The 19384-nt window shown below is 31.7% G+C and overlaps 2 protein-coding genes across 2 annotated transcripts; one reads left to right on the plus strand and one right to left on the minus strand.

Moving 5' to 3' along the window:
- The first annotated feature begins 2627 nt into the window (after nt 1-2627).
- On the plus strand, nt 2628-4079 carry LOC145587303 (GEM-like protein 4). Its single transcript, XM_081644035.1, has 3 exons — nt 2628-2936; nt 3091-3323; nt 3477-4079. Exons 1-3 carry the CDS (start codon nt 2720-2722, stop codon nt 3672-3674), a joined length of 648 nt encoding a protein of 215 aa, XP_081500161.1. The 5' UTR covers nt 2628-2719; the 3' UTR covers nt 3675-4079.
- Nucleotides 4080-16631: 12552 nt separating this feature from the next.
- LOC145587304 (uncharacterized) lies at nt 16632-19294 on the minus strand. The gene is made up of 2 exons (XM_081644036.1): nt 18757-19294; nt 16632-17847 (listed from the first exon to the last, which is right to left on the minus strand). The coding sequence occupies exons 1-2, from the start codon at nt 19136-19138 to the stop codon at nt 16949-16951; spliced, it is 1281 nt and encodes a 426-aa protein (XP_081500162.1). The 5' UTR covers nt 19139-19294; the 3' UTR covers nt 16632-16948.
- Nucleotides 19295-19384: the final 90 nt, after the last annotated feature.

Here is a 19384-nt window from a genome sequence, read left to right on the forward strand (position 1 = left end):
TTTATGTCTTATTGGGAAATATTATTATGGAAAAATTGGTAAAAATAATCTCAATTTTCACGTATTGGCTTTAAATAATCCCAACTTTGGGTTATTTTTAAATAATCCAAAATTTGGGACGTATTCGCTTTCAATGGTTTTAATTGGTCACACAATCTATTATAATAGTTTATCAGATATGTGTCAACACGTGATTGGTCCAAAAAATAAAAATTTATTATAATACAAGTAGTTTATATACTGGAAAAAAAAATTGAATCAAATAAAATTGTTTCCCTCATTAGTGATACTAAATTCTAATTTTCTTTCAATGAAGATAACTAACTTCCTGTCAAGCTTTCCTACTCTTTTTCAAATGCTCTATTGTATATTATCTCTCCTAATTTTTGCCCAATTTCTGTAACACATTTATTCACTCTTATTTTTTTCCCTTATATTGTCTAGCTTCCATGGATTTGATGAATTCAATTAGGAAATTTTAACTACATAAATTATTTTTAAAAAATATAAGTAGTATTAAATATTATGAAGTACTACTTAAAAAGAAAATATTTAAAAAATACTAAAAATAAGAACCTAATAAAACCACATAACAAACCTTTACACTTTGTTTGGAGGGAAGGAAATGGAAGGAAAAGAAAGAAAGATCAAGAAAGGGAGGGGGGCAAACTCTCTTGTTTGGGTAAAAGATCGGGGGAATGAAGGGAAAGTAGAGGTAGTAATCCATTTTCTCTCTCTTTAATAAGCATTATCCCTTCAAAATTGGAGAGTTTCGGAGGAAAAATGGAGTTCACCTCCCCCTCCCTTTCTTCTCTCTCCTCTTCTATCCCTCTCCTTCCTTTCCTTACTTGTTTCTTATCCAAACAAAGCATTATAGAATATATATATAACATCAAAGTAGCATAGCTATAATTGATTTTAAGAAAATCAATGTTTTAAGTGTGTTTCCACAAGAAAATTTTTATGAGCTGCTATTTTTCAAAAAAAAAAAAAAAAAAAAAAAAGTTATAAAAAGTGATTTTTGACAAAATTTCCATTTTGAATTGAAATGGATTGTTCTTAATTAATCATAAGTAATTCAGTGATATGATATACGTGCATGCATGTATGTAGTGGATGGTTGATAAAATTGACGAGTGATAGACTCGTGTCCGATATACTCTCTCTCCTTTTATTTATTTTATTTTATTTTTGTCCCATTTGAATTTTTACAATTTTCAAGACGTGTGTGTTACAACATATATAACTCCATTTTTATGTATGTAAAAATTATAAAAAATTAATATTTATAAAATATACAATGAGATAAAACCAACAAGATCTTACATGATTATATTATCTATTATAGATTATTGAGTATATGTGGACAAAATTTTTAAAGAATTACATAATTTTATGTAATGAGACAAAAATATAGGGACTGATGGAGTATAATATTCTCAGTAGCCGTCATTTTTGGTCGTCCAACAATCAACATAATTGTGTGCACTACTCTCAGTACATTTTTGGTCAAAGAAAAGAAAACTTTTAATAACTATATCCAATGCATGAATCTGTACACACATGTCTTCCCACAACTATAAAATTTATTGCTATTATCTTAAAGGGTCTTTTTAAGCTTTGAAGAATAAGGTGGATTAAAAAATATCTTCCATAAACTCAAGTCATTTGGTAGCTATATTTTTCCATAAAAAATAAAAATAAAAATAAAAATAAAAAATCAAACAATGTTGCTACCTAGGAACATATAACAATTTGTTTATTGGTTCTGATCAAACTTGTGTTTAAGGATTACATTTTCAAGAAAATCAAACAGTGTTAATTAGACAAATCAACTTATCATCGAATTGGGTTGGTTAAATTTAATTTGAATTGAGTCAAAGTATAAGATACGGATTGAGCTTTAATTGAGTAATTTGCTCCACGTAAGTAGGTAATATTTAGCTTAGGTTGATTGATTTATTGACATATATAATCAACTTATGAGTTGAAGAACCCTATCCATATATGTCGGCCGACCCCCATGTTATTGCCAAAATATCTAAAACAATGAAATTAAGTACTTTTATCGTTGAATATTACACACCTAGCTAGCTAGTTCAATTCACAAGTAGATAAGGTAAATGCAAGCATTAACGAACAACCTTTAGAAAACCACTTGCCGTTGTATAGTGTTCAAAAGTTAGCTACCATCACAAAGTTCGTTTGCCAACTCAAAAGCTTCTAAAGCTTATTAACCATCAACAATCATTCACAAACCTTGACCCCACTCTTTCCTAATTTAATTGACACTATTTGTTTAATTACCCTAACCAAATACATACTTAGAAAAATAATAGATCATGTAATAAGATGTTACTTGATTTTGGACTTATATTATTTCTATCTTGCAAAAGAATAAAAAAGAATGGATTAGATTTGTTCGTCATCACTTTTGAAAAGCTAATAAAATATGCATGAATTCATCAACTTACTCACCAAGAAATAAATCTTTATTTGATGGCCCTTAATTTTACTTTTTTGATGATCCATGCATGACTCATTCTAAAAGCTTCTACAATATTTTTCACGTTCTATATATACCTCTTCATAACAAACTATATTCCCAACACCAACCACCAAGAGCATTATTCTCTTTCATTCTCTAATATAATTTTCTGCATCTTATTAGTTAATTAAGAGGTGATTGTGTCATTGATAATATAGTTTCTAAGCGAAAATGAATGTTTCCGAGGCATTTAAATCAAGGAGTTTGAAGAGCATGATCGGAGATCATCTCCTTCGAAATGGGTTATCAACAATAAGTTATGATCAAACTAGGAAAACATCCACCATCAAACTATTGCCTGGACCTTCATCAGGCAAAGTGGATGGACCTTTGGTTGTATCAAAGCAACGTAGAGTGGAATCAGTTTTTAATACGATGAATAAACTTGGTACGTGTGATAATATTTTACGAGATAATTGATTCAAAATTATATCCACCTTATTTCTCTCAATTTTTTTAATGTTTTAAATTTATAAATAATCACATTATTAGTAGTGTAATTTGAACTAGTAATAACTTGATTGTTTTTTCAAACAATGCAGTCAAAGGAAAATTGAGCTTTGTTGGAGGGGTTGACAGAGTATTCAGACGAATCTTTAGCGTACGAGAGGGTGAGAAGTTGTTAAGGGCTTCTCATTGCAGTTTGTACACGACGGCAGGTCCCATAGCCGGCCGCCTATTCATCTCCACGGAGAAACTCGCCTTTTGCAGTGACCGGCCGATTGCAAAAGTCACCTCCACCACCACCGGAGAACCTCTTAGGTTCCATTACAAGGTAATTATTAATTTATCTTGTCCTACAAAATTTTACACACATGCGACATGTACGTACATTGTCAAAGTCGAGTAAAATTAATTTTGCCATAATGCAATTTATAAATGTCAAGTTAATCAAATTTTGACGTGAAATTTTCTTGTACATATGCAGATTGTGATACCATTAAGGAAAATTGAAAGATTGAATCAAAACGAAAGCACAAAAAAGCCATCACAGAAGTATCTACAAGTGGTGACCTCGGACGAGTTTGAGTTTTGGTTCATGGGATTCCGATCATACAACAAAACTTTCAAATGCTTACAACAAGTATGCAGTCTACCAAAGCTTAACTTATTGACCTCAAGTTAGCACATTGGACTAAAATCGAAGATGTTGGACCTCGATCAGCTCATATATACATACACTAAACGTACTACTCCCTCCGTATTTTTTGTTCTTCCCATTTGGAATCGTTTGTTGAGATGAAAAACAAATCCAATTGGGAAGAACAAAGAGAGTAATACATATTTTGCACGGAGTACTATAATTAAAGTAGATCAGATCGAGTTATTTGTTGTATGTAAAAATGTAGAGTTAAGTGTGGTTAGTTTTGTAATTCTACCTCTAATAGCTAGGAAGGAAAAAAGAAGTTTTCCTCCACGAGTTTTAAATTAGGTGGCAGATGATTTGAGATTACATTGTACTTTGATTAGTTTATCCATTGTTGCATTGTATTCTTTGTAGTAATTGAATATTGAATTGATCAATAGATTACTTGCTAGCTAAGATTTGTAACTTTTATCGAAAATAATAAAACTATGTATTGAGCTTATAATGAATGCATTAAATGGAGACTGCAGTATTCCTCTTGTTCTTCATTTTTATTTATATAAACCCGGCCCTATACTTGTTAAAATTCCATAATCAATCCTTTCATAAGTTGTATTAGGGAAAAAATTGAAGTATATGTTTATATATGAATATCTTGTATATTCTTCATTTATTTATCCAGTATAAATCATATATTAATGGAGTGTGCTCTTACTTATAAGGAATCTTCACTTTCTCATTCTTTTTTTATGTGCGACTTGAATTGCCTATCTCAACATAAAGAGCAAGGTTTTCCTGCACACTAATTTGTATATTTATATGATAAAAAGCTATTTATTTTCTCCATAAACAATGTTATACGGATTGGAATATTACTATTTACTAATGCTTGGAAGTTGGAACATAAAAGAATTTCTTCATATATAATTATTAATTACATCGACATGGCTAGCTGCTGAGACAAGATCTTTATCGCTTAACTTTCATAAGTTTTCGCACAATAACTAAAAGGTGTAGAATATACTTGTATAATTGTATGTATTCATCTCGATTCTCGATCTCTATATATGATCAAAGCCCAAGTTGTCACATAAAGCGCCATATACGAGCTATGACCTTCACAGTTGTTCCTTGGTTAGTATAGCACCAACTCACCAAGAGTAGAGTTTAACCCGGCCCATGTAAATATGGCTTTGGGTTCGTTGTTCCATAAATTTTAAAAGGATAGTCAAGGCACAACTTGAGCATACATGATCTTGTGTTGTGCTTACGTACGTAGTTATGTGCCTAAATCAAGATTGTTCAAATTATTTTGTCAGTGTCAAAACATGTAGTGAATTTCAAACAAAACACAACCCAACACGACCTACAACCCAACACATAATAATGTGTCGTATGTTCTAACATAGAGTCTCTTACAGTTTGAAGGAACACCCGCTCCATGGCTGTAATGCACACCTTGATAGGCTTGACTGCCTTACAATAACATTCAATTTCAATTAGTCTATACGGAGTACAACAAAAGTGTCCGTCGGCTATCCATACTTATCTAAGCCGCACCCAATTAAGATCAAATAAAATGACCAAACCCAGCTAAATTATTAGCTTGCTTTTTGGTAAAAAGGGAGATAAATGTTGTCTATTTGAGTTTGTTGTACATTGGACAAACATAATCAGTGTCTACATTACAACAATGGTTGCAACACACAAACATTGATATTCATTGGGTGAGTTTAAAGTTGTTTCCTTAGCTTGTTTTATCCCAAACAAACTGTACTCCAACATTATACGTCACTGTATGTACTTATGCTTACAAACACCCATTAACTCGTACTTATCTTTCATACAAGTTTAAACCAATCGCGATAGATACTCAAGTTATGTTTCAATTGTCACAATAAAATAATTAGAGGGAGTATTGATATAAAAAAAAAAAAAAAAAAAAAAAAAAAAAAAAAAAAAAAAAAAAAAAAAGCATAAATATGTTTAGACTTCTCTTTTTCATTCTTCTCTTTATTTTTTATTTTTTTCTTGTCAATTGATTGAAAAGCATAAAAAGATCGAATTAAAGAGCAGAAAAAGAAGGATATACAATATGAATATATACGTGAGTGAGCTAAGAAATATTAAGTGAAAGTATGCTTAAGATAAAAAGGGAAAAGGAGGAAAAGGACATAACTAAATGTAAATTAAGCTGTTGCTCACAACTAATAGTATACTCTTACATGATTGTTATCTAAAGTAATCAAATCTTTCTTTAGCATTTTTACACCCCCTCGGTCTAACGAATTGGTCTAATGACCGAAAAAGTTATAATCGTCCTAACTCTCCTAATTAAGGGTTTTAACTTGTATATACGATGCCGTGAAGTATAATTCTAAAGAAGTTGACAAAAAACTTCAATCAAACAGTAAATTCAAGCTAGAAAAACAGAACACCTTTCATTGATTGAATCGACTGTTTACACAATTTGTAAACATTACATCAGAAGATCTTAATACAAAGAAGATGATGAAAAGTAGAGAGAGAAAAATTAGAGAGAAGAATAGAGAGAGAAAGATCACACAAAAGTTGTGTTTTATTACAATTGAAAGAAGCTTCTAAAACAGCTATTTATATTATGTTATTACAAGACTTTTCATCACAAACTATTTGCCACGTCAGCCCGTGATTTCAGGGAGTTCGTTATAACTAACTTCTTCCAGAAGCTTCTCGAACTCTGCATCAGCTTCTTCAAATACAGATTTGATGAAAGCAGCTAATGCAACTGTGGTTGTAGATTGAGTGCTGGGACTGTGTGAGTTGGAGCTAGCTGAGCTAGAAATATGGCAGTCATCAATAACCCCCCTCAAGCTAGAGGCTGAGTAATCAACCAGACCTAGCTTGGAACTTAGCTCAGGATGCTGAGGAGAACAAAGAGACTTAGTAAAAAGATCACCAAGTTGACCATGGCTAGGAACAAATCTGAGCTCAAGAAGTCCTTCCATCACCTTTTCCCTTGTAAAATGACAGTCGAGCTCTATGTGTTTTGTTCGTTCATGGAAGACATGGTTTTTGCCAATATGAATAGCTGCTTGATTATCACAGTGCAACTTGTCAGGCTTCAAATTTTGGATCCCCAGTTCCTGCAATAATCTGACAAGCCAAGTGATCTCAGAAGATGCTGCAGCCATTGCTCTGTACTCTGCCTCAGAAGATGACTTGGAAATTGTCCCTTGTTTCTTAAACTTCCAAGAAATAGGAGACTGACCAAGAATCATAACATAGCCGGTGACTGATCTCCTAGTATTAGGGCAAGAAGCCCAATCAGAGTCTGAATATGCTGTAAAGGAAAGCTGATCAGAGGCATGAAGAAGAATGCCTTGACCTATAGACCCAGCAATGTATCTAAGAACATGCTGTAGAGCAAGAAAGTGAGGAACTCTTGGCTGCTGCAAAAATTGGCTCAAGGTCTGTACAGCAAAAGAAATGCCTGGCCTAGTATGAGTAAGAAAGTTTAACTTTCCCACCAAGCACCTGTAGAAAAGAGGATCAGCATAGAAATCACCAGAATCACTCAATAACTTCAAAGAAGGTGGCAGAGGTGTCTTGGCTTGTTTGGATAAATCCATATTGCATTCCTCCAGTAGTTCCTTGGTGAACTTCCTTTAAGAAAGAATAATCCCTTGATTGACATAACTAACCTCAATTCCAAGCTAAGGAATAAATGAATTTTAATTTGCCAAGGTCTTTGATGCTGAAAACTTTGTGAAGATGGAGTTTCAGATCAAGTATAGTGGCAGAATCTGAACCAGTCAGGATAATGTCATCAACATATACAGCAACAATAGTGATGTCATGATCAGTTTTCTTCAGAAATAGAGAATAGTCATTCTTTGACTGATAAAAACCCTTGAGCAACAATTCAACATTCAATCTAGGAAACCACTGCCTTGAAGCCTGTTTTAAGCCATAAAGGGATTTTTTCAGTTTGCAGACCAGATAATGTGGATTGGGAAACCCTTCAGGAACTTTCATATAGACTTCCTCATGTAATGTGCCATGTAAAAAGGCATTATTAATGTCAAGTATGAGAAACTAAGATAACAAAACACGAATATATTGATCACTTTATGTTAATGTGTGTATATCATTGACATAACTCACAACTATTTTTACCATCCTTTAACATTTAAACACCACTGTGCAAGGTATTAAATATCATCATGTACAAACTCATTATTAATCAACTTTTTTAAAAAAAAAATGCTTCTGTGGTTGTTGAGTTTCTAATGTGTGTCCATATTTTTTTCAAAATTACAAGATGTGCCCTCCAACTTAATGTATTAATTTAATCTTATCCTCAAACGTTAACTCAACTTACGTAGTTGTGTTAACTGTTTATTACCTCACTTTGGAGAGAAATTTCACGCCCAAATTGGGTTAGAGTTATGTAAGGGAATTAAAGCATTTTATCCACATTTTTTTATCTACTTTTTTCTTCTTTCTTCTAAAAGCAATCATTGATATATGTCAAGCTCTTAGTGTACTTCTTCTTTTTTCTCATCCACTTTTTATTACTTCTATTTTTTTTTACCTCGAGTTAACATTAGAGAGTACGACTAATTAAACAACTTAAAATGGATGGTACAACTTGTAATTTTGAAATAGCATGGACACATTTTAGAAACTCAACAATCTCAAGGGTATAGCTTAGAAAACCCAAAAAAAATGAGAGAAATATAATACATTATTAGAGGAGTAATCTGTGCTCTAAGAAATAAGTGATCTCAAGAAAGACCAAAATCAGCTATTTTTAACTGTTCGTCTTTACTCTTTAAAATGTTGTTCGGCTTCAGATCATAAAGTATTTGGTACATCCATTCTCATCATAACTCTTGGAATGTCGCTCGAATTCAGATCACGGTGGATAATTCTTCTTCCATGAAGGTATTAAACAGCCGATAAAATTTGTAGAAGCTAATTCTACATTTTGAAAAAACATAGAATAATAAAATATTTTAAATATGTTTTCTTTCTTATATATTGTAGAACTGAATATAATTTAGATTTTGATCCGTTCTGCAATTTTAAAGTATAACTACTTTCATGAAGATATAAAACACAAAAAAGTATCATGATATAGTAAATTAGCCTATATATATACTTTTTCACGTAATTTGTTAATTTTAATATAAATTGTTTTATATACCTAAAAATGATTCATATCTTATTGGATACTATAATTATTTCATATAGCAATAATAACAACATCCTCATTATCAAGATTGCTTGAATATAAGAATAACTGAAATAATCTGATGTATTGATTTTAGGATTAAAAATAAATTAATTACAAATATAATATTTAGATTCAATTTTAATGTTTTAAAAATTAAAAATAATTACCTTGATTTGTTCGGTATCTATTGGATATTTAAGTCGTTGTAATAAATCGGATTCAACAAAATCTACAATTAAATAAAAATATTCAACTTGTACACATCATCAATAAAAAAAACATGACCACATTTTCAATACTCAATATTATATATTTGACATTATCATTATTTTAAATAAATAGAGTAGAAAAATATATATTATACATAAATACCTGACTAATTACTCATTAACTGAATTTAATTTAGGAAATTTTGTGTAGAACTACCCTAAAGATAGGGTCATTTGTGAATACTACCTATTTTTTTTATTTGTTTAGAACTACCCGTAAATTTGGAATTGGGTAGCATTACCCAATAACGTTTTCCGTCCAACTAAAATGTTACTTTGGCCCAATTTTTCACTTTGTCAAGTACAATGGCCAATTAATGATAAAATAAGCAAAAACCCGAATTCAATTAAACCCCCAAACCTTAGAAATCAAAATCCCCAAATAATACTAAACTCATGACCCTAAAATGAATCCTAATTAAAACCCTAATTAGGTTAATTAGGGTAAATTAAAACCTTTAAACAAATTTGGGGAGTTAATTGGGTGGCAAAAGTGAAAAAAGTTGGATCTAATAACGTCTTAATTGGACGGAAAATGTTAGTGGGTAGTGCTACCCAAACATTTTCAAACTTGTGGGTAGTTCTAAACAAATAAAAAAAAAAGGGTAGTTGTTCACAAATGACCCTATCTTTAGGGTAATTCTACACAAAATTTCCTTCAATTTATTTCATCGAACTTATATAAACAACCAAAAAAGAATCCTTCTTAATTTCTATAAGTATGGTAAATTTTGAAACAGTGATTTTACCACTCTTGTTTATAAGACTGATAATTACATTTTCATCTAATTGTACCACCGCGTCAAAAATATTTGTCAATAAATAAGAAAATTTATTATATCCTCTCAAAGAGTTCCAAAAATAGTAGGATTTTGTTCAAATCAAATTCCAAAAAAAGTGGCAGTATCTTTCCAATGCAATTTAGTCTAATTTAAAACAAAATTATGGGTTTATAATCAATAATTGATAAAAAAAATTTACATGATGTATGGCCCGGTAAAAATACTGTAAACAAAACAATAGAAAATTTATGTACCTCATGTTGTTTGTGCTAAATATCATAAGTAGGGATATTTTCTTTAGATAGTTCACCTTGACTGGTTTCACCTTTATATCAATAATTATCTTGAATTTTCACGCTCAATGAGGAATACTCCTCCAATGAAACTTCACATGAATAAAACTAGATGTAAGTCCGTGTGATACACAGTTCTTATAACATATTGATTTTTACCTTTATTTTTTGTTATTTTAATTTATTAGTTAAATCTAAAAAATTATACATAACAATATAATAAAACTCGGTAATTATATTATCAAAATCATGTACTCCGTATAATGATCTTAACCATCATAATTAAAAGAAGATATTATCATGAAATAAGATTAATATTATCAACACATTCGAAATTAAAATTATTTCCAGGTTAATAAATATCAAGGTTTAAGATTTATGAGGAACATTTAATGTTTTAATAAAATAATATGAAGAACTTTTAATGGAATAATAGGGAAGATGAAGTGTGTAGCATATTCTTATGTTTTTTTATTTCATTTTGAATGAAATTGCAAATCTCTTTTTATTATTGGCTAAATCTCTTATTATCCTTGTGGCGTTGTAACACTCTTCAAAAAATAATAATACTCCCTATGTTTTAAGAAGTTCATGATCTTATATATATATATATATATATATATATATATATATATATATATATATATATATATATATATATATATATATACTAGTTTTGTGCCTTGTGCGATGCCCTGGTTGTTTATTAAATTTTGAAATAAATTTTTAATCTATATGTGAAATTTCAAAATATATCTTTAAATCTCTAATACAAAATTAGTTAGGAATTGATGTGCTTTTATGACGATTTAAACTATGTAGTAGGCATGTAAATGACTAATAATTATATTGGTATTTTTTTTTAAAGTTATAATCTAATATTTTTTTTAAATAAAATTATAATTCAATTTATACATATGAAATATTGGTATTTTATCGAAAATAAAATTCTCAAATAACAATTTTATCCTAAAATTTTATTCAAATCTAATATATTTATATATAAAGGGGAGTTTTTTCCCAATGTTTTAGAGAGCCACATAGGATTTAATTTTCTTAGCGCGCCATATAAGATTATAAATTTTAGTTGTAACCAATTAAATTAGAGAATATTAATTTCTTTAGAATTAATTAATTCAAATGCCACGTAAGCAAAATTGGGAATGATATTTTTAAGTTTAAATTAATTAAACATAAAATATTATCTTTTGATATTAGGATTATCTAATTATGTAACAAATTTTAGCACATAAATAAAAAAAATATTTTAAAAATTCAAACAAACCGTGCATCGCACGGGCTTCATCTAGTTTGATTGAAAATAGAATTTTAAACTAAGTTTTTTATCCTATGAAGTCTATCTAAATGTATCCAACATGACGCTACACTTGGCAAAAAGTTGAAACGCCAAGTGTCGCAATGTCGTGGCCTGGCTAAAAGTTTAGCTTTTTTTTTTTTTTGAATCAAATCCCACCGGGGAAACTAGCTTTCATTCATGGGAGAATCAGAGTTTAACAAAGACAAAATGCAAGACGGAAAATTAGACACCCAAACCTTCCTACCTATATAAAAGTTTAGCTTTATATATATATATATATATATATATATATATATATATATATATATATATATATATATATATATATATATATATATATATATATATATATAAACTCATGCATATATTAGAATGTACGTCAATATTGACAATGTAAGTTATTCTGAACCAAATATAATTGAAAATTTAAGAGTAATCATGATGTAATTTAAATTAGAGTACAATAGTCAAATAACAATGGGAAAATGCTTAGTTGATAGGGAATAAATTAAAATTGATAAATAATAAATCTAAACACGTTTATGTAAAATAAAGTTATATATTTATATCAAAAAGTAAAAGGAAAATTTAAACCAATTTCGGACGAAAGGGTTGAACAAAGTTGGCTTTAATTGAGACATGAATGTAATTACCATGTAATTAAAAAAAAAAAATTAAGAGAGGTTTCAAAAAAAAAAAAAAAAAAATTAATAGAGGTAAATATTTTATAAGAAATAACTCATCGTCCAATAGGATCATATCGAAACTTATTAAGCTATTTTAGTTTGCGAAAGTTTAGTATGTCAAACAGGTGAGAAACCCATACTTTGATTTTCCTATCATTTTTGCTCGAATTTAATTCTCTAATTAAATTTGATCTGCATGTAAAAACAAAACATAAACATAAAATTTTGAAGTATCCCAAAATAAACACAATGTAAGTAATAATTACAAATATAAATTTGAAAATTAAGCTAAGAATTACCTAACCAACCATTGATGATCTAAAACTGTCATATAATTACTAACACAAAATTTATTTGATTTGGTTTTATACTGATACGAAATTTTGTTAGTGTCGTATGATGCGTTAATTTATAATGGTAGGTATCACAAATTTTAATTTAATTATAATTAACGAACAATTTTTATTTCTTATCATAAACACTATCAAAATTTATCTTATAATTGTAGGTATGTTTTGTGATATGATTATAGTAAAAGTTTTGTGTAGAACGGACTCACGTGAGTCCGGTCATACAAATAGAAGAAAAAAAAATTGAGGAAAAAAAATCTTAATGGTCAGAAATTAGATAATACGGAGTAATAGTCAGATATAAAATTATAATGGTCAGAAATTAAATTATAATGGTCACATATTAGATTATAAATATCTTATAATGGTCAGGTATTGAAATCCTCCTTTCTTCCTCTCTTTCTCTCTCCTCATCAACAACCCACCATCTCTCTCCTCTTTCTCTGCAACTCACAATTTCTCTCTCCTCCATGAAAATGGCGAGACCTCAATCCGAGCTTTGCATCAGCATCGAAAGACCTCAATGATCAATGCTCAGAAAATTCTCTTTGCTGTCATCATTTCCTGCAAACTTATCACAACACAAAGAACCATTGCTACTAGGAGCAACAAGGGCCAAGCGTACATCAGACATAAGATTAATGATCGAAAAAGAAAACTGGGAGTAATATGGTAGCGATTTACAGAGTTACATTAGCTTTTGAAACAGGGGAAATTAGACAGTATTGTATAAACACGGAGAGGGAAGGGGTGGGCCGTGGGGTCGCCGGCTCCCATCTGATGGGAGGGGGAGAGTGGTCGCCGGCCGCCGACAAGTGGCTAGATAGTAGCAGTGAGTGGGGAATGGGTGTGTGCATTATAAACTAGACTCACGTAAAATGATCTCACGCAAAACCTTTTCATGATTATTAGCATTGTTAATTTATTTTATTGGGTTATTATTAAAATAATTACAAAAATTAATTTCTAGAAAAAAGAATAATATGATTTTAAAAAATAAAAAATGAAAAAGAAGTTAGACCAAACTTTTAAACAAAAACAAGGAAAAATCAACGAATAGGATTCAAGAATAGTAATGATAATAATAAAGATGACCACAGTAGAAACATTGTTGCTTTTTGGGTAAAAAGGAAGATTAATGTCGTCTATTTGAGGTAGCTGTACATTGGACAAACATAATCAGTGTTTACATTACAACAATGGCTGCAACACACAAACATTGATATTCATTGGGTGAGTTTAAAGTTGTTTCCTTAGCTTGTTTTATTCCAAACAAAACATTATACATCACTGTACTTATGCTTACAAACATCCATTAACTCGTACTTATCTTTCATACAAGTCTAAACCAATTGCGATACTCAAATTATGTTTCAATTGTGACAATAAAATAAATTAAAGGGAGTGTTGATCAAAAAGCATACATATTTATACTTCTCTTTTTCATTCTTCTCTTTTTTTTTTTTTTCAATTGATTGGAAAGCATAAAAAGATCGAATTAAAGAGCGGAAAAAGAAGGATATACAATATGAATTGGTCATAGGTGAGTGAGCTAAGAAATTTCAAGTGAAAGTATGCTTAAGATAAAAAGGGAAAAGAGGAAAAGGACATAACTAAATGCAAATTAAGCTGTTGCTCACAACTAATAGTATACACTTACATGATTTTTATTAGAAGTAATCAAATCTTTCTTTGTTAACATTTTTGCACCCCCTCGACCTAAAGAGAGGTCAACACAAAAAAAAATGGTCTAATGACAAAAAAGTTGTGATTTGTAAAGTTAAAACCGTTCTAAGGGTTAATGGGTTATATATAAGATGTTATGAAGTATAAATGTATAATTCCAAGTGTTGTATATAAGTTGTAATGTTGGATTATTTTAATATTTCTTTTTTTTTTTTTCTTTTGACAAAGCTTTTAATATTTCAAGTTAATGATTAGTGTAATTTAATGGAAATTTTAGTTTAAGGGTTGCATATATCATTTTTCTATAATATTATGAAGAAAAATTAGCTTCTTTAATTGGCTAATGAATTTATTGCTAACTTTCAAATCTAACCTTTACTATTTGGCCTTTTTACCCTCTAGTTTTTGGGGTTTGTTGCTTATCATTTGAAGTTATATAACATTAAACATTTGAAAAAGGGTGCATATGCTTCTCTCGTTGCCTAAAAAAGTACTGAATACTACTAAAGTCTTATTTAGTTTACCTTATTTTTACTTATTTCAGAAAAAATAAATTCAGATCAGATCAGAAAAAATAAATTCATATCAGATCATCATTTTATGTGCATTTTTTATTGCTAAATATCTTTAATTTCGTAATTAAAAAAATTATGAAAACTACATATTAATAAAATACACATTATTACAAATCTAACAAGATCTCACTTAATACATTTTTTCCTTATACATTATCGTATATTTAAGGTCAAAGTTTAGTCAAATTATACAATCAGATCAGATCAGACCAGATCAGATAAACAAAAATATGGTGAACCAAACAAGTTCTAAGTTATAGTTCACTCATTTACCTCGGCAAAGATTTGTAAATTGAGCTGTCAAAACGGGTGTGCCCTATGCCGGACTGGTCAAATTCAGGTTAAAACATAAGGTTTCTGATCACATCGAATTTGGCCATGCTAATCGCTAGATCAATGTGTATGTTCAAATCAAATGTAGGTAGCGGTCACTTCAAATCTGGTCGGATTGTTTACAACTTACAAGCTGAACCAGATATAAATTCATTAATTTATTGGGTTGATCCATAAATGAGTACGGCATAAGCCCATGAAGTTCCCATAAATAAAAAAATAAAAATAAATTGCTGTGATTAAACGAATGAAGTCCACGTGTCAAATGTAACACGTATAACTACAGGTGTCATTAACATGAAACCCAAGCAAACAGAATTTGTATAGTGAAGTTTAGTTTGAACATATCCTTGTTCTAGTAGACCAAAATCTGAAGATATGACAAGCTGCATTTCTTCATCTCCTTTGTTCTATCTTTTGAAGAAATCAATACCACGTTATGCCCCTAACAAATTAATCATAACTCCTCATTCTCCTTACAATCACCTTACCATTACTCCTAGGCCTTTAGCCGCCTCGTCCACGACCATGTCCACGTCCACGACACCACCTGAGTTCCCTACAAGGCGCACTCAAGAAGTTAACCTGCCTAAACCGGTTGAGATGCCTCCAACCCCGTCAGAACCCAACGAGTTTATCATTGCGCCCGAGCCAGAGATTAAACCGCCTACACCACCGCCTGATCCCACACCGAATCCCCCAGGACCAGAGATTCCACACACGCCCATCCCTTCCCCTCCTGGACCTGATATATTCCCACCACCCGAGGTTCCACCTCGTCAGCCGCCGGATGTTGTTCCGCCTAACGTACCGGAAATAGACCCACCGCCATCAACACCAACGCCTGATATAATCCCACCTACAGGTCCTATGGTTGTACTCTAATATACTCTCTAGTTTAGTTAGGACTGTAAGTTTCAAGTTTTTTTAATCTTGTTTGGTTGTTGCTATCTTTACTTAAATAATACAAAGATAACATAAATAAATAATGTTCAAAACGTTTCTGTTTATAGGAATACATGACTTTTTGTTACAGTAATTAATCAGGGCTTGAGCAATGTAGAACTCTATATTAGTCGATACACGATATAGACAGAGTAATATTCCGAAGAGTAACAAGCAGTACTCCAATCAAATAATCGGTCAGTTCGGGTCATATTCTAGTGATGCCTTTACTGGTCGTTTCAAGTCAATTTCTTAACAGTTCAAAATAATATTATGAGATTTCATATACAAGTACAATTTAAGTTCAGGTCGAGTATGGTCAATTTTGTCATGTCTACTTAAATTAGAAGATGAGAAATGCCCTCCTAGAGGAAAGAGGACCTACTGGCTACTAAAGACAAGTAAACAACTATGGCTCCATTTGGTTCAACGAAAAATATCTTTTTTTTTTTTTTTTTTTTTTTTTTGGGTCCGAATCCATTAACTAAGTTTGCGACTGTCCACATTGACAGATAAATGCCAGGCAAAACAATGGAAGGCTCAGAAATGTGTTATAATATATGTATACAAGATCCAACCCTAAATTATAAGAGTACATCACAGATTCATCATAATTATTGCCATGAAGTCCAACAAACAATGCTATAAAGATACTATAGTACATTTTCTACACCAAACTATACACACAATTCTGCAGCAGAAAAAATAACTATAGAAACAAGATAACAGGATGCACGCCACCAACACTCACTACGGTGCGAAAGGGAAGAGGATAGCATAACCCTTACCTTTCATTCCACATGCCAAAACACTGAACAAGGATGCACAAATGTATGCCCAAAGACTATAACATGCTCAAACCAACACGTCCAGCGGCTCTGTCAAGCTTCCATTAAAATTCACTTTACAGGTTTTGGGAATCTGAAGTCCAGCCTCATCAAGACCAGCTTTTGTAATGTGTGGGCATGAAGAAACATCAAGGTATGTTAAGAGTTTGCAGGAATCTAGAACTATGGCTAGTCCAGACAACGTGATCTTTGGACAATTACCGAGCTTCAAAACCTTCAGATTTGCTGCATGGTCATCTCCTCTGCCTAATCCACTAAAAGCACCATCGGTCAGCTCTTCGCAACACCTCACATCCAGCCCCTCCAGATTCTTGCAATTCATTAGAATGCAGCTCACTGAAGAATCAGTGATGCTTAAACACCAATCCATCCGCAAATTCTTAAGACTGTAATGACAAGAGAGCACCAAGGATTTAATAGACTCGTCAGTTATGTCCCGGCAACCACCAATAATTAGAGTCTCTACACTCTTGCAAACCTTAGCCAAATTGGAGATAGCACCATCTCCAACTTTATAGCAATCCCATACCTTGAGAGTCCTTAGAGAAGCATAACAGGCTTCCGAAATACTAGAGATCCCAGCATCTCCTACATTGGTACACTTGTTCAAATCTAAATACTTGAGTTGTCTACATCCACTGGCAAGTACGGTAAGTCCAGAGTCAGTTACGCGCATGCACCCTTGCAGGACCAACTCTTCTAAATTACGACAATTTTCAGACAGAGCTTTTAGTGCAGTATCGGTAATGAATCTGCAGCCCTCAAGGCGCAAGAATCTTAGGTCATTGCAGCCCTTAGCCACAGCAGACAATCCCTTGTCTGTCACTTTTTTGCAATGTGATAGATCAAGAGATTGCAAAGAATGGAGACTACTTCCTATTGCCACTAGTCCAGCATCTGTAATACCTGCAAATCATGTAGCGAACTTGCAATAAGAATTTGCCATAGAAATTGAACCAAAAGATCATTTATGGATTTTGCAGCTTCTTTAACCGGAGAGAATCCAAACTAGCACAAAGAAGAAAGCCAATAGCATTAAAGTTTTGGGGACTATGAAATCGATGATGTTAAAGCGAGGTGTGGTACACTGGTACTTTAGAGAAAATTTGGATGAATATAAGTTCCTTTCACCTGATTTAAGAAGAACAAAACCTAAAACTTCAAAAAGAGGACCAAAGGTGCTTCAAAAACCAGAACAAAAATGATTATTTTTGTTTTTACAACATTAAGTCAAAACATAAGAACTTTTGCTTATTATTGCACATCAGTTTCTTATTGTTGCTCATTCTTCATTACTCCAAAAACACAAAACATTTAACATGTAATTCAAAGTTCAAAACCACTAGCTGATTAGCTAAACTCCCTTTCTCAAATCCAGAATGAGCTAAATCATTGAAAATACTTTCAGTGAAAGCTTCACCTAAGAAACTTCCAATTATATAACAAAAAACACAACACCAATTTATTTCCAATCTCAACATTCAACATTTAAAAGCTCATAAACAAGCTAGGACTACATAAAACCACATTGAACTCAAACCCAATCAACAACCATCAAAATTTCCTCTAAAGTAAAACAAATTTGTTACAAAATTAATCAAATTTCCTCAAGACACCCCTTTATATATACCACCCCACCTTTCAAATTCCAAACAGACGATTATTGAATAATCGAATAACACCAAAACCTGTCAATTTTCCACAGAAAATGATAACAAGTTGAACTCTTTCACATAAACCCATATACAACTCAACACAAAACATCAAAATTTCCAATCTTTCACACAAAAAACCCACCAATTAAAAAATAATTACCTTTACAATTGCACAAATGGAGAATGCGCAAACAAGGGAATCCATCAGCAACAACAGAGAGATCAGAATCAGTGATACCAAAAGACCGAGACAAAGACTGCGACAGATCGAGCTCAAGTAACCCAACAAACCGCGAAGCCAAGCGACGAAGCATGTGGGGACCAGCGCGCGCACAGAGCTTCCTTCTTTCGGAGCTCTGAAGATGGAGCCATCTCTTGCACACTAATCCAAACACTTCTTTATCTTTAGTGCACTCTAATTTCGCAAGAATTGCTCTTAATTCATCGTCTCTTAGGGCTTCGTTAATGCACGCTGTTGATTCGCCATTGTTGTGGGTGTACCGAGTTTCTCTCTCCTTTGACATCATCTCCGCCATTGACATTGATTCTTCGATTAGGGTGGGAGAGAGAGAAAGGGGAATAAATTAGAAGAAGGGTGTTGATTAGGGTTTGAAAAGAAAACCCTAATTTTTTAATTTGATTGATCCCAATTTCCCCTTTCTCAATTGAAATTGGAAAATGATGGGTTGTTGAATGTTGATAGAGAGTGAGGAAGAAAGACGACAGAATATAACATACTCCAACTCCGAAGTCCTAACTCCAACTGAGCTTGTTGGTTGTGCACGTGA

This window comes from Chenopodium album, chromosome 17 (genome assembly GCF_948465745.1).
Source record: "Chenopodium album chromosome 17, dcCheAlbu1.1, whole genome shotgun sequence".
Classification (NCBI taxonomy): domain Eukaryota; kingdom Viridiplantae; phylum Streptophyta; class Magnoliopsida; order Caryophyllales; family Amaranthaceae; genus Chenopodium; species Chenopodium album.

Excerpts from the sequence above, each read along its gene's own strand:
- LOC145587303 (XM_081644035.1), top strand. The coding sequence starts at position 2,720 with ATGAATGTTTCCGAGGCATTTAAATCAAGGAGTTTGAAGAGCATGATC. Across the intron at positions 2,937-3,090 it reads TAATACGATGAATAAACTTG|TCAAAGGAAAATTGAGCTTT; the intron begins GTACGTGTGATA and ends CAAACAATGCAG. Across the intron at positions 3,324-3,476 it reads CTCTTAGGTTCCATTACAAG|ATTGTGATACCATTAAGGAA; the intron begins GTAATTATTAAT and ends GTACATATGCAG.
- LOC145587304 (XM_081644036.1), bottom strand. The coding sequence starts at position 19,138 with ATGTCAATGGCGGAGATGATGTCAAAGGAGAGAGAAACTCGGTACACC. Across the intron at positions 17,848-18,756 it reads CCATTTGTGCAATTGTAAAG|GTATTACAGATGCTGGACTA; the intron begins GTAATTATTTTT and ends CATGATTTGCAG.